The sequence below is a fragment of the Neopelma chrysocephalum genome, unplaced genomic scaffold (assembly GCF_003984885.1).
Source record: "Neopelma chrysocephalum unplaced genomic scaffold, ASM398488v2 Primary Assembly neopelma1_292, whole genome shotgun sequence".
NCBI classification, from domain to species: domain Eukaryota; kingdom Metazoa; phylum Chordata; class Aves; order Passeriformes; family Pipridae; genus Neopelma; species Neopelma chrysocephalum.
Genome location: NW_020897954.1, coordinates 123134 through 136706, shown reverse-complemented (window position 1 = coordinate 136706; position 13573 = coordinate 123134). Strand labels below are relative to the sequence as shown.

The 13573-nt window shown below is 45.7% G+C and overlaps 2 protein-coding genes and 1 long non-coding RNA gene across 3 annotated transcripts in view; 2 read left to right on the top strand and 1 right to left on the bottom strand.

Annotated features, from left to right (window-relative positions):
- Positions 1 to 2083: 2083 nt before the first annotated feature.
- On the top strand, positions 2084 to 3070 carry LOC113978142 (olfactory receptor 10A7-like). Its single transcript, XM_027704851.1, has one exon. The coding sequence runs from the start codon at positions 2084 to 2086 to the stop codon at positions 3068 to 3070; it is 987 nt and encodes a 328-aa protein (XP_027560652.1).
- Positions 3071 to 6208: 3138 nt separating this feature from the next.
- LOC113978129 lies at positions 6209 to 7358 on the bottom strand. Its single transcript, XR_003537500.1, has 2 exons — positions 6827 to 7358; positions 6209 to 6284 (listed from the first exon to the last, which is right to left on the bottom strand). It is a non-coding gene; the product is annotated as an uncharacterized LOC113978129 (long non-coding RNA).
- Positions 7359 to 7463: 105 nt separating this feature from the next.
- Positions 7464 to 13573, top strand: part of LOC113978140 (ubiquitin carboxyl-terminal hydrolase 42-like) — a 6297-nt gene continuing 187 nt past the window's right edge. The window contains exons 1-13 of the mRNA XM_027704850.1: positions 7464 to 7597; positions 8177 to 8289; positions 8873 to 9073; positions 9461 to 9571; positions 9647 to 9749; positions 9896 to 9963; positions 10124 to 10397; positions 10538 to 10825; positions 11144 to 11255; positions 11589 to 11729; positions 11937 to 12037; positions 12797 to 12935; positions 13238 to 13422. Coding sequence (XP_027560651.1) covers positions 8265 to 8289; positions 8873 to 9073; positions 9461 to 9571; positions 9647 to 9749; positions 9896 to 9963; positions 10124 to 10397; positions 10538 to 10825; positions 11144 to 11255; positions 11589 to 11729; positions 11937 to 12037; positions 12797 to 12935; positions 13238 to 13422 — 1748 coding nt within the window. The 5' untranslated portion in view covers positions 7464 to 7597; positions 8177 to 8264. The remainder of the gene's footprint in view (positions 7598 to 8176; positions 8290 to 8872; positions 9074 to 9460; positions 9572 to 9646; positions 9750 to 9895; positions 9964 to 10123; positions 10398 to 10537; positions 10826 to 11143; positions 11256 to 11588; positions 11730 to 11936; positions 12038 to 12796; positions 12936 to 13237; positions 13423 to 13573) is intronic.

Genomic DNA, 13573 nt, shown 5'->3' with positions numbered 1-13573 from the left:
CTATTGTCTAAAAATAAGCATTATTCTTAAGATCCTCACACACTACAATTTTAAATTACTCTAAAATTGCTAAGGGAGTTATTTTGCAAATGATTAAAAGTAGGTACATGAAGAGAGATACCAGGTTTTTTCCCCAAGAGGGACATTACGTGAATCATAATGTAGTCTAGGTTGTTTACTGAGAAGACGGAAACACAAGAACAAGGGACGTATAAAAGATGAAGAGGGAAACTCTCATACAATTTTATGAAATTTTTTGAGTATGACATGGTGAAAGTCTGATAATGTTCTACACCAGCTACACTCAACCACCAAGAAATGGTTAATGAATTAGCATGGTAAGTTCTTTCAAGACCAAAAATAAATTAGAGAAAATATTTATGTTTTTGTTGGAAAATAGGTGTGAATGAGAAATGTCAATTTACATTTCTGCATTTACAATATAGTTCTGCCTTTTCATAGTTTCCTTCTTTATGGAACATTCTGTATTCAAACATAAAACCATCCTTCATTTTCAATTTTCTTATCTAAAGAAAAATGTATTTAATTTAATTTTCCCACTTCTCTCATACAACTTATGACAAAGAAAAAAAAGGATAAAAAGACAATAGAAACCATTTTCAATTAATGGATAAGACTTTTCTTTCTTCTTATAAAAAACAGTAGTAAAAAAAGCAACTTTAATGGCAGCAGAAATTAAAATTTAAACCAATGAATAATTATTTTTATGCTAATAAATATAGTGGGGGAAAAAGCCACAAACCAATTTCGTAGTAAAGATCAGCTTATCCACACTGTGTGGGTTCAATTAGGATGTCTTGCAAATATCATCAGTGGAGATTTCCATCTCTCTGTTTTTCCTCCTCAGTCTCATAGCTCAGAATAGCCTTTGATCTCATTGTAAAGTTCAGAATGTTATCTGAAAACCTTTGTTGAGCACTGGAAGATTTAGCACAAAGAAAGATGGGATGTTGTTTTGGGCTAAAAGTAAAGTGGAAGTGAGGGAAAGCTAAACAATAGTATAGCTTTAGTTGCTCCCACAGATATAAACATATGTTTGTTTCTGTAACTTATGACTGTGGGTGTGTTGATGCACCTCTGGTGTAAGCAGGAGTGGGATGAAAGGGAGAATGTGGATTCTGCATCCAGATGCATAAACACATTTGTATTTCTGTGTGACTGCGTGTGTGTACATGTAACTGCACACCTGGATCTGTGAGTGACTGATGTGAGTGGTTTAAGTACGGAAGGGTATTTGAGTGTGTCCTTCTGAAAACAGTTTATGTGTCAGGTTGCTAGATGAGTATCTAGACTTTCAAATGGAAAAATCTGGTATCTCCTCAAGTCTGTTCAGGTAGCTGATGTTATGGTTTGGAGCTGACTCCCTGCCAAGTCTCCAAACCTTACCACAAGAAGTCCCCCCTCCCACCCCAAACCAAGGGAGAAGAGGGGGAAAAAAAAACAAAAGAACTGAAAACGAGAGAGAGAGAGAAAGCAATATATATATAAATATATTTACACTTATATTTACAGTTATGTACAGTTGAAATATATATACAATTTCACAGGGAAAAGGGAAAGGGGAAGGGAAGAACAAAAACCAAAATAATATATATATATATTATTCCGATCAGTAGCCCAAGGTCTATCAACTAAAAGAATTAGCAAAGAATATCTTACTACTCTCCTTGGGACAACGGAGAGTCCCGCTGGAGCGACTGCCGGCAGCCTCCGCCTGCCAAGGTCGACAAGGCCTTACCAGGCCTCACTCCCCAACCCGACAGACTCAACAGCAGGGAAACCTGCACCTCCAAAGGCGCCGGAAGGAAAGAGAGCGAAGGTCTTTCCTCCCTTCTTTTTATACCCCAGTTTACGTAAATCGTAGGGAATACCAGGTAAATCTGGGCACTTCCTTGGTTACAAGCTGGTCACCAAGGAAGGCCTAGGCCAAACTACCACAAACTAGAGCTATCTGAACTACAATCAGCCCATCTTATTTTATCGTTCCACTGTCAATTTCTGAAGACAATCATCTGCAGCTTCGTCCTTGTGGATTAAACTGGTGGATTTATTTTTTATTCAGATGGGGAATAAGGAAGACCTGAATTTGGGAAACATCACAAGAGTAACTCACTTCATCCTGCTGAGTTTCACTCATCTTGCCCAACTTCAGCTCTTACTCTTCGTGGTAGTTCTCTTGGTCTTCACAGTCACTATGACAGGAAACATGTTCATTGTCCTCATTGCAACTGTGGACCCTGCTCTTCATACACCCATGTACTATTTTCTTAAGAATTTGTCTCTGATTGAGATCTACTACAGCTTAGATATTGTGCCAAAAATGCTGATAAATTTGTTGTCAGAAAGGAAGACCTATTCCTTCACAGCTTGTGCTTTGCAATTGAGCTTAATCATACTCTTTATCACGTCTGAATGTTTTCTGTTAATGATCATGGCTTATGACCGATATGTAGCAATTTGTCACCCCCTACACTATGCTGTCATCATGTCCAAAAAGATGTGTAGGCAGATGTCAGCAGTAGCTTGGCTTTCTGGATTCCCTGTAGCGGTTGGGATCACGGCTTGGCTGTTCAGCATGTCTTTCTGCAAGTCAAATGAAGTCAACCATTTCTTCTGTGACATCTCACCTGTACTGAAATTGGTGTGCTCAGATACCTACATTTTTGAGCTTCTGGTGTTCATTGCCACTGTGCTGATCATGGTGCTGCCATTCATCCTAATCACCATCTCCTACATCTGCATCATCTATACCATTATGCAGATGCCCTTGGCTGAAAGCAGGCAAAGGGTGTTCTCCACACGTGCTGCTCATCTCACAGTTGTTACTCTCTTCTGCTGCACAACCTGCTTAATTCATTTACATCCCAAGTCAAGCCTCTCACCAAACAACAAAAAGTTTGTGTCTCTTTCCTACACAGTCATTACACCGATGCTCAATCCCATCATCTACAGCCTCAGGAACAGTGACGTAAGGGAAGCACTACAGAGAACTTTTGGCAGAAAAATGTTATTAGAAAGACTCACAACACTATCATTATCATTTTTCTGATAGAAATTTCAGAAGTTTCAGACAATCTGTAAAGGTAAACACAATTAATATTGTCTCAAATTAAATGACAGCTGAATAAATACCTCAAATCTTGCAAAAGTCTGTCTACCTGCAGAAGTCTACTATGTTTTTATTTATTTTATTTATATTTATTTTATTTATTCATCCCTTTATAAACTTTCAGATTTCCCAGGTTTTAACAAACAAACAAAAAAATTCCACTATTATTTCCTTTGTAATATTTTCACCGCTGTAAAATAAAAAGGAAGGAAAGAAAAAAAATCCTATACATCCTGTTTTGGGATTCTTATCTTCTTTTCTTTCCCATCATTTAAAGAAGTTAGCTGGGATAAGACACCTCCACTAGATCAACTCCTACTGAATTTTAACTGCCTAAAATTTGACCTTCAAGTCTAAGTCAATCAAAGGATGATCCCTTTATGGATAATGGGAAGAATCAGTCACTTCTGGGGGGCAATCCTGCTGTGAGTTACCTGTCAAAGAGACACAGAGCAATCATTCTTGAGGAGTATCTATTCCTTGGCATTGGTTTAAGAAAGAAGAATAACCCAGCCATCCAAGGTGTTCATTTCTGGTTACAATATCCACCCTGAGTGACTGGGTCACATTTCATCTAACAGATGAAATTCAGTAAGTCGCATATTTTTGTTTTCTTATTTCTTTGTCAATGGGAAAGCAATGAGAAACGCAGTTCTATACTAAAGAACATGCAGACCAACTTTAAGGTAAAGACGTAATACAATATGCATACATATATAAGGAGGGACTATATATGTATATAGAGAGGAACTAGATATGAATATAGATTTATACACGTATTTATTTTTACATACTGGTGTATATCTTGGTATATATACATATATGAAAACGTATTATAAATTAAGTTTGGCTAGATACATTTTCCTGAAAGCATGCAGCCTAGAGACTTCTTGGGCACCACAATACAAGAAAGATCTAAATCTATTAGAGAGCATCCAATGGAGGGCTATGAAGATGGTGAAGGGTCCAGAGAGGAAGCCAAATGTGGAGAGGCTGAGGGCGTTTGGTTTGTTCAACTGGAGGAGAGGAGACTGAGGTCAGACCTCACCAGGGTCTGCAGCTTCCTCATGACGGGCAGCTGTGCTCTCTGTGACCAGTTACAGGACCCAAGGGGATGTCTGGAGCAGTGTCGGGGGAGGGTTAGGTTGCATATTAGGAAGTGGCTTCCCTGGGCAGTGGTCATGGTCCCAAGGCTGCGAGAGCTCAAGGAGCTTTTGGACAACACTCTCAGGCACAGGGTGGGATTGTTGGAGTGTCCTGTGCAGGGCCAGGAGTTGGACTCAATGATCCTTGTGGCTCCCTTCCAACTCAGGATATTCTGTGATTTTATGACCATTGACTGGTCCAAATGCCAAGTGCTGCAGCTGTCCTGCATCCACACCCCTCAGAGCAACCACTCTCTCCAGAGGACTATACAAATCTCTAATATATAGCTCTTGGACAGGTTTCATTTCTTTGCATATTTTTACAGTATAAATTGCAAGATATACCATGAGAGCAGTGTGGTATTCAGTGAGATTATTTGTGGTATTCAGTCATGGTAGTATTTTAATATTGTGATATGAAAAGTTAGTTCACGAAGCCTAGCCATGATGAATTGCAAACATTGCTATAGACATGGGAAGATGTGTTGTAGAGGAGGAGCCATGGGGTGATAGACTGTGACATTTTGTGTTATAGTGTGTGATAAAGCTCCTGTGATCACCTACAAAGCAGCTGAAAGAGACAGTTGCAGGAAGGGAGCCCAAATATCCTGCTGGGCTGGATCTGGGCCCATCATAGGGGCCATCAAACCAATAAAGCCCAGAGGAGCACAGATACAAACCATGTCAGTGGGAACCCAAATCAAGGACTCTTGAGGAAGGAGTGCTATGTCCCAGCAAAGCCATCAGCCCCAGTGTCCAGGCATGGCACCCATCAACTTCCCGGATCACCTCTGGGACTTCAGGGGTGCTGCTACCTAGGGCTGGGACACATTATGATGCAGAGGAAAAGCAGTTTGAAATCATACAGGACTTCTTAAGGCATACTTAGGGGAGGAAAAAAAGGCAGAAAAATGGTGGGGTCTAGGTGATTTGGGGGGGAACAATGTTGGAAAAATAGAGGGGGAAGGGGATAAAAACTAGCTTGTCATGTAAATAGTTGACTTTTCTGGCCACATCCTGCCCTGATCAGCACAGTCTATCCTGTCTTCTTCAAAAAGTCCTTACTGACTCTCTACTGGGTGAGAGCTCCCTACTCAGTGTGCACATGTGTTTATGAGGATGTGAGTGTGGCACCCAGAGCCAGATCATGGCTCAGAAGGTCTGCGTGTCCCTGGGGTAGCGAACGGAGTGAGTGCAGGTGTGCGAGTGTGTAACAGCTATGGAGAATCAACCAGATGAGCTGGCTAAAGTTGATTTAAGGCTGAACGCACCACCTATGACGTGTGTTAAAAACAACTAAAAAGTTGGGATAAATAAATAATTGTGATTCGAGAAACAAATGGGTGATTACATCAAAATAAAACAAACGGATTGTAAAACTTAATTACGCCCCCATGAAGAAATAAAAGAGACCCTTACGAGGTCAAGAGGCCCTAAAACCTCCTTACTGTCCTAAGAATAAAATATAGTAGAGCTTTAAATCTTTAGGCGCCTGTTCGTCCAAGAACGCATGAATTATGACCGGTTGTAGAGATAACCCATTTAGCTTGAGCTGGAAGAAAACCCATAGAATAAATACTTAGCAAAAACCTGTAGAATGTATATGTACGTGATATAATTAGTATGCATGAAGTAGCAAAGAGAAATACTCAATGGACCCTGTAGTAGGTGTGCAGATTTGGGAAACTGGTCCCCATTTCTGTCACCCAGCCGGCTGCTTGCTTTTTCCATATAATAAACTATTATTCAAAAACTTCTAGAAACTCCAGACTTGGTTTATCACAAAGTTAATTAGGAACACTAAAAAAATTAGAAAAGTGTTATCAGTTCCAACAAGCCCAAAACAACATAGGCCAAGTGCTGCAGGAACAAAACCGTCTCTATCCATTGATGCCAGGAAAAGGCAACAGTAGTAAAACTCCACAGCCACAGGTGCTATTAAGCTGGTATTTGTTTATTTCGGCGCCGGACGTGCAGGGGATAGCTCCGCCTAACGCGCGCACCCTCACCTATCACAGCTTCCGTTTTATGCAATTAGGTCATACAGATTCATTGCACATTTTTCCATCTTCGTGAACTACCCGAGAGTGGGCAGTGTTCGATGTCAATCTCGGGACACGCCTCCTGGAGCCTGCGCACTTCTCTCTGCTGGTTGTCTCGGGTGGTCGTAAGGGATGAAGGCTCAAAGTCTTCCTCTCTCTGAACTTCTCACCTCGCTCTCGGAGCAAGCGCAGTCCCTCCGAATCTTCCCATGGCAACAGCTCCTCATGGGCTGCCCGTCCCCTCGGTGTCCCCTTGGCTGTCTGTTGGTTACACTTTGCAGCACCGCACGCTCTCCCATCGGCTGCCCCTTCGCACCATCACGCAGCTTTCCCGTTGGCTGCCTCTGGGCAAACTCCCCATCGGCTGCTCACCGCCAACACGGCTGCTCTCTTAGCAACAGCACACGAACCTTAACATTTTGCTGATTAAACTGCGCAGCTTAACATTTTCCCTTATCAATAGCAGCGTAACATTTTCTCAATAGCAACTTCACGTTTTCCCTTATCACCATCCAGAGTGGGAGTCTGGCTAAAGGTGCGGCTGATCGAAACCTAACCAACCCTAGAGGCAGGAGTAAATGTGAAGCTGCTAAAAAGCCATCCAGGAACGTTTTCAGAGCTTGAGGACAAGACAGCAGCTGGGTGGGGGCCAGCGGCCAGCCAAGGTCCTCCCAGCGCAGCCTCTGAAGGGTTCCTTTGGCAGTCCCAGTTCAGGGTCAGCCCATGGCTGTACCCTGGGGGCAGATGAAATTAATTGGCAATGAACCTATAAGAGTCCAGGTGCTTTGCTATGAGTCTCACAGATGGAAGTGGAAGTGAAACCCTCAGCGTCTTGTGTGCCAGAAAAGCTGTGACCTGGCTTAGTTACAGCCCTGAGCAGGCTTTTACTCATCAGGCTGTGTGGCTCAGGGAAGGTGTGGGAGCTCTGTCAGAGGATGACTAGCCCTTTGCCACCAGCACGGGGGGAGGTCCAGTGGCTTCCACCTGGCGGAGGTGCCATGTGGGTTCCTGTGCCCAAGAACCATGTAGTTCCATGTGGTTCCATGTGGTTCCATTGTGACCCCATGTCACAAAGGGGCAGAGGTGTGGCACCCATCCGGTGATTATGACCTCGCCTGCCCAACACTTGGTATCCTGAGGAGCGCGCCAACGAAAATCAGTTGGACAGAGTTGGCCTTCGAGATAACTCAGCTCCTTCCTTTGCTACTTGTGTGACTGCCTTTTTTGGACAGTTTCTTGTTTACTGACCATTTCTCCTCAACTTTCATCCTCTTTCAAAGGTAATGCTTTGGCTTTTGGCACAGATCATAGAGCAGGGTATAGGGGATAAAAGTATAGGCTGATTGATACCTTCCTAGCTGTAGGCTGAGCTGTAACAACTTTTAGAGGCTGGCCAGGTATGACCTAGGCTAGAATTCCAGTTTGCTGATTCTTGGTTTTTTGCCATAGCCTAGGATAGGTAAGCAGGGAGGTGACTGTAGTCTGAGGGGATGGGCTCAGCCCACCTTGACTGCCGTGGGAGGGAGGGAGACAGAAAAAGGAGAGCAGCAAAGGCAGCAGTTCAAGTAGTGGCTGAAAGATGGTCACTCCTAGGAGGTGGGAAAGCCAGAGGGCTCTGTTGCTGAAGCAGTGACAGGAGAGCAGCAGGGCCTCTTCGGAGAAGGTAACATACATTGGAGCATTTCAAAAGGGCCTTTGAACCTGCTGTGACTTGGTGCCCTGTGACTGAGCATAAGGGCACGTGCTGCAGCTCAGCAGCAGTTACAAGCACCACTGAAAGACTTGGTGGTGGATGCCGTTCTGCGTTTATTTGGAGCTTTTATACTTTCGGTGAGCGACAGTAATTTCTTTGCAATTAGGTGACAGGATTGGTGCTGTTCTCTTTCCGGAGCAAGTCCTGACATCCTTGGTCATCTCAAGCATTGCACTCTCTTCCTGAGAGAGGAAATGGCCACAGCAGGGAATGACTCCTGTGAGTAAGAGCTTCACCAGCAGGTTTGGACTTGGTGAACTGCCACAGACAACTGACATGGCTGGTGGTCAAATCCCAGAATGATGTGCTCACACCCTAGAGTGATCTCTGGGATGTTTCCTGAGAGCAGCCAAACTGACCCCTGCGTTTACAATTAGACCCAGGAAAACACCTTTTGTCACTCCTCTGCCACTAGGTACAAGGCTTTGAAAGCTGCCATTGCTCGTAGAGAGGTCTGACATCCTTTGGGTTACCTTCTGTGCTCAGTATTGACTTGTTTTCAACAAGTTACAATCATGAAAAGGGATGGCTTCACTGATAATCCAGTCTACAACTCTACCGAGAAAGGAAGGTAGCCTGAGGCCCAGAAATCAGATGGTGGCTTTGTTGGACTCTCAGCAAAGTAAACAGGGGAACGGATTTTTCCAAAACAGTACATTTCAATGGCAGTGTTTAAGCTTCCCCTGATGGTGTTGGGTTGGAAGTTAGAGCAGATGGTCCCGAGTGCTCCTGTAGAGACCTCACTGTTTAAATATGCCTTTGTGCCTCATTTTGTCTCTTTTCAAATGGAATTTCCCTGCAGTCATTGCCGAGGGAATGACTCCGCCACAAAGGATCCTCTTTCCCCCGGAGAAGATTTGCATGGTCTGGCAGCAAAGACAGAGTGCTGGAGCAGGACTCCGCAATGTGGGCAACACGTGCTTCCTCAATGCTGTCCTGCAATGCCTGACATACACCCCGCCGCTGGCCAACTATCTGCTCTCCCGGGAGCACAGCCGGGCCTGTGAGTACTTTTAGGGACCTCTCCTTATCAATCTGGTAATCAAATCCCAAGGATTCCCAGAACCTGAAATTTGATTGAGGAGAACAGCAGCCCTTTGTCAGCCCCATGAACTTGTGTTCTTTGTACACTCAGGAGCCACCTGTCCTATCCAGCTGTCTTATTCTTCATGAAGGCACATCTTTCTAGCTCTGGCTCTCTATTCCTGCAAGTTAAAACCTCAGTTTAGCATTCCTCTGAAGAACATTTTCTAGGCACTACAATGTCCCGTGCTTGTTGAAACCCTGGGAGGAGTGGCGTATTGCACTGGAGCGGGAGTGGAAGAAGAGGAGTATTCCACCACTACGGATAGTTTGCTAACCGGAGGACCTTCTCTCCCTCCCTCCTCAGGTCGCCAACAAGGCTTCTGCATGATGTGCGTCATGGAAGCGCACGTTAACAAGGTCCTGCATTCCTCAGTCGGTGCCATCCTGCCTTTGGCTGTTCTCAGGGGTTTCAGATGTAGGTCATTTCAGGTTCTTTGACAGGTTTTCTTCCCTTCCTGTATGAGACTACTACTAACTTCCTGTTTCTTAGTCATAGGAGAACATTTTCAGCTTGGCAGGGAGGAAGATGCCCATGACTTCTTCTGCTGTACTCTCAATGCCATGCAGAGAGCTTGTCTGAGTGCAAGCAACGAGTAAGCACAAGCAAGTTACCTTTACAGAGTTCTGAGCCCTTTGGACCCCTTGATGTGGTCTCATCAAGGAAAACCTACAGCCAGGGCTTTCAGGCAAAGCAAAACTCTTGGAGGAAGTAATGCTCTGTCTTACTACTTGTTTCCAGCTTGGACGTATCTTCTCAATCTACTACCATTGTCCATCAAATATTTGGAGGCTTTCTGAGATCCAGAGGTATGTTTCTACAACTATTGCTCTCCTTGTCATTGCCTGGGCCCTTCTGTCTGCCTGTGCTCAACAGCTGGTCCTGGGACTAGCAGGACAGGTACAATGAGCACAAAGCAGTACCATCGTGCAACTCACCATTCCTCGGCATTTTGATTTTTCCTTCCAGTCATCTGCTCCAGCTGCAAAGCCGTTTCTGATTCCTATGAGGCCTTCCTGGATGTCCCTTTGCATATCAAAGTAAGAGGTTTTGCAGTTGTGCTTCAAGACATCGCAAGGCTTTTCAGAGTCAACACATTTGTCCCGAAAGCATATACTGTGAACACAAGAGGTCTTGGTCGTGGATGGCAAGGGGAATGGATGTTGTCCTCCTGCAGAGGCCATGGCACTCGTCTCTCTGGAGGTGCCGGCTTTAAGCTGGACAAGCACCCATTATGCTCTCTGCACCCTTGACATATTCTCATCCTTCTTCCCTTTGCCCTCCTTCAACACCTGGCTGGCTTCCAGGCTGATGGGTTGCATTGTTTTCACTACTGATGACCCTACGTAACATCAGTAGCTGAATGGGAGGCGGTACAGAGAGGGAGGTCTCCATTGCCCCTGAGAACCTCTGGGACAGGGGAAATGTTCAGCACCACACTCTCTTTCTGGCTCCTTCTGGATACAGCTTGCACATTCGTGGTGGGTCTCCTCAGCATCAGCTACAGGGGTTTTCTTATCAGCTCCTGGAAAATGTTTGGGCGAGGGCATTGCCTGCAGCTCAGTGCACTCATTTCTCAATTCTCCAGGCAGCCTCGTCCCTCACTGCAGCTCTGGAGGACTTTGTAACACCTGAGCACCTGGATGGTGAAAACTGCTTTAAATGCAGCAAGTAAGATGATTACTAATAACATATTACCACTAGCCTCTGTGTGAGGGGGCTACAAGTAATCGAGCAGAAGTCGTCTTCTCATGGAAGTTTACTGCACACTAATGAGACACAGTTTTGTTTGTCTGGTTTTGGGGGGGGTTTTTGGTTTGTTTGTTTGTTTGTTTGTTGGTTGGTTGGTTTTTTGTTGTTTTTTGTTTTTAATATGGCACTGAATTGCCTTAAAATAGCATAAGGATGCGCGAGATAAGAAAGGTTGTCTGGCTGCCTTGGTGGAAGACAGGGTGCATTTCAGCACTGTGCTCTGTGCTTGGTTTCAAGGTGTGAGAAGAATGTTGCCGCCACCAAGAGGTTCACTGTCCACTGTGCACCCAAGGTTCTCACAGTGTGTCTGAAAAGGTTTGACTGCTTCACTGGTGGGAAGATCAACAAGGTGTGTACACTCTTGGCGTGCAGCTTTCTCTTCAAGAAGCAGATTTCCTAAAGCAGTGTGCTTGTCACAAGCTGCTTGTGTTGAGTTTTTTGTGGTCCCTTCTGGGGAGTGGAAAGTTCCTGTGGGAAGACAGGCAAGCACTCTGCTCTGATAGGGCTGCTTTGACTGAGAACGGTTTCCTGCCACCCAAACCATTACATGGTACTTTATGGAAAACCAAGTGTTCAGGACCCCCAGAGATGTATTGATCCCCCTGGACTGGCCCCTGCACTTGGTAGGCTATTTCATGTCACAGTCCAGGATCATTTCGGAGCCCTCTCGGTCTCTCCATAGGTTGTAGAGTATCCGGAGTACTTGGATCTTCGCCCATACATGTCTCAGGCGGATGGAGAACCACTCCTCTACTCCTTATATGCTGTCCTGGTGCACAGTGGTGTCAGCTGTCATGGAGGACACTATTTCTGCTACACAAAGGTAAAGAGCAACTTCCTTCCCAATGGGCAAAAATGTGTGCTGGGGAAGAGAAACTTTCCTGTCGGTGTTACTGACAGCCAAAGTTTTGGGGCAGAAGGCCTCCTTAGCGGCTGGGCTACATTTGTTTTGACGTGCTCTTGGTTTGGCAGTTTTCTACCTGTGTTTTTGGAGAGAAACCATGCAGAGATTCTTGCCTTTTTTTTACAGGCCAGCAATGGCTTGTGGTACCGGATGGACGATGAGTCTGTGGAGCTGCATTCCATCGACGCAGTTCTCAGGCAGCAAGCCTACCTGCTCTTCTATGCCAGGTAATAACCAGGATTCAAATCAGAAGACAGAAGACATTTCCTTTTCCTCATTTGCAGTTGTGCTTCTCACCTTCCTGAGTGTTTTTCTCATCCAATGAAATTACTAGCTGCATCATTCAGTGCTGTCAAATCTGAACTACTCCATGTCTGTCCTTTGCTGGGCTTCAGGCTGCGGCCCGGATGTAATCTGCTCCTTGTCTGGTCTCTGATGCTGACTCTTGTAGATAAGAGGACCTAAAGAGGGCCTCCAGAAAAGATGGGGAGGCACCATTTGTCAGGGAATGTAGTGACAGGATGAAGGCTATCAGTTTTCAGCTAACAGAGGGCAGGTTTACATTAGATCTTAGGAAGGAATTCTTTGCTGTAAGGGTGCTGAGACACTGGCACAGGTTGCCATAGCATCTGTGGGTGCCCCCTCCCTGGAAGTGTTCAAGGCCAGGTTGGACAGGGCTTGGAGAAACCTTGGATAGCGGAGGGTGTTCCTGCCCACAACAGTGGGGTGGAACAAGATCAAGTTAAAGGTCCCTTGCAACCCAAACAAATCTGTGAATGTATGAAATGGAGGCCGTAGGAGGTATAGAGATGAGGTTTTTGTTGGGACGGAGGCAAACCTGGTGGGAAGACCCTCGCTGAGTTTCCCACTAGTGTCCTTGGTTAAGTCTCCTCTCTGTCATAGAAACCTCTCTGAGAAAATGACTGAACCCCAGAGGAGGTTGCAACAACAGCCCTAAACTGAGATGACTCTTTTTTTTTCTCCAGATGCTCTGAGCTGAGAACTGGAAAAAGGGCTGCTTCCTCACTGACACCATCACATGCCCCTGCCTTCCTCAGTCAGTGTGTGGCCAGCAGCAAGCAGGCGGCTTCTGTTGGACCCCAGGCTCTGACTGGGAGGACGAAGGTAACTTTGGGGTCGCGGGTCAGGGCATCAGAGGAATAGTGGATTTCTTTCTGGGATCTCAGCATTTCTCTTTTGTCCCTCACACACCGCACCTTTCTTCACAGCCACAACGCTGCTCCCTCTCAAAGCATCCCACCTGGATCCATCCCTTTTGTGCACCTCTGGCCTTTTGGTCTTAGTAGCCCTCCAAAAGAGCCTTTTGGAGGCCCCAAACTGTCCTATCCCAGAACTTGCAGGGCTTCCCCACTGCTCTGATCCTTTCAGGAGAAAAGGGCAGGAACTCTCCACAGCTCTCTTTGCAGGGCATGAAGTACAGCGGCAGGGAGCGGTCCCGCAGCAGATCCCCTCTGTGGGGCAGAGATCTCCGCAGCTGGTCTGTGGAGACCACGGACTACGACGACTCTTGGGAGAGAAGAACTGGTCCTCAGGGTCGTGACCGTGGTCCCAGGGCTAGTGCAGCTGCAAGGCCCTCCAGGAGGATCTGCCAGTGGGCTCCTGCTCCCGGGGCTGCTCAGCAGCAAACCTTGCAGAGGCAGAGGGAGCCAAGCAGATCTGTGCAGGGCACTTCCAACCTTGGCAGCCGGTTTGTGCAGTACACAGACTATGACCGGTCACTGAGGAAGAGAAAGAGGGAGAGA

Excerpts from the sequence above, each read along its gene's own strand:
- LOC113978142 (XM_027704851.1), top strand. The coding sequence starts at position 2,084 with ATGGGGAATAAGGAAGACCTGAATTTGGGAAACATCACAAGAGTAACT.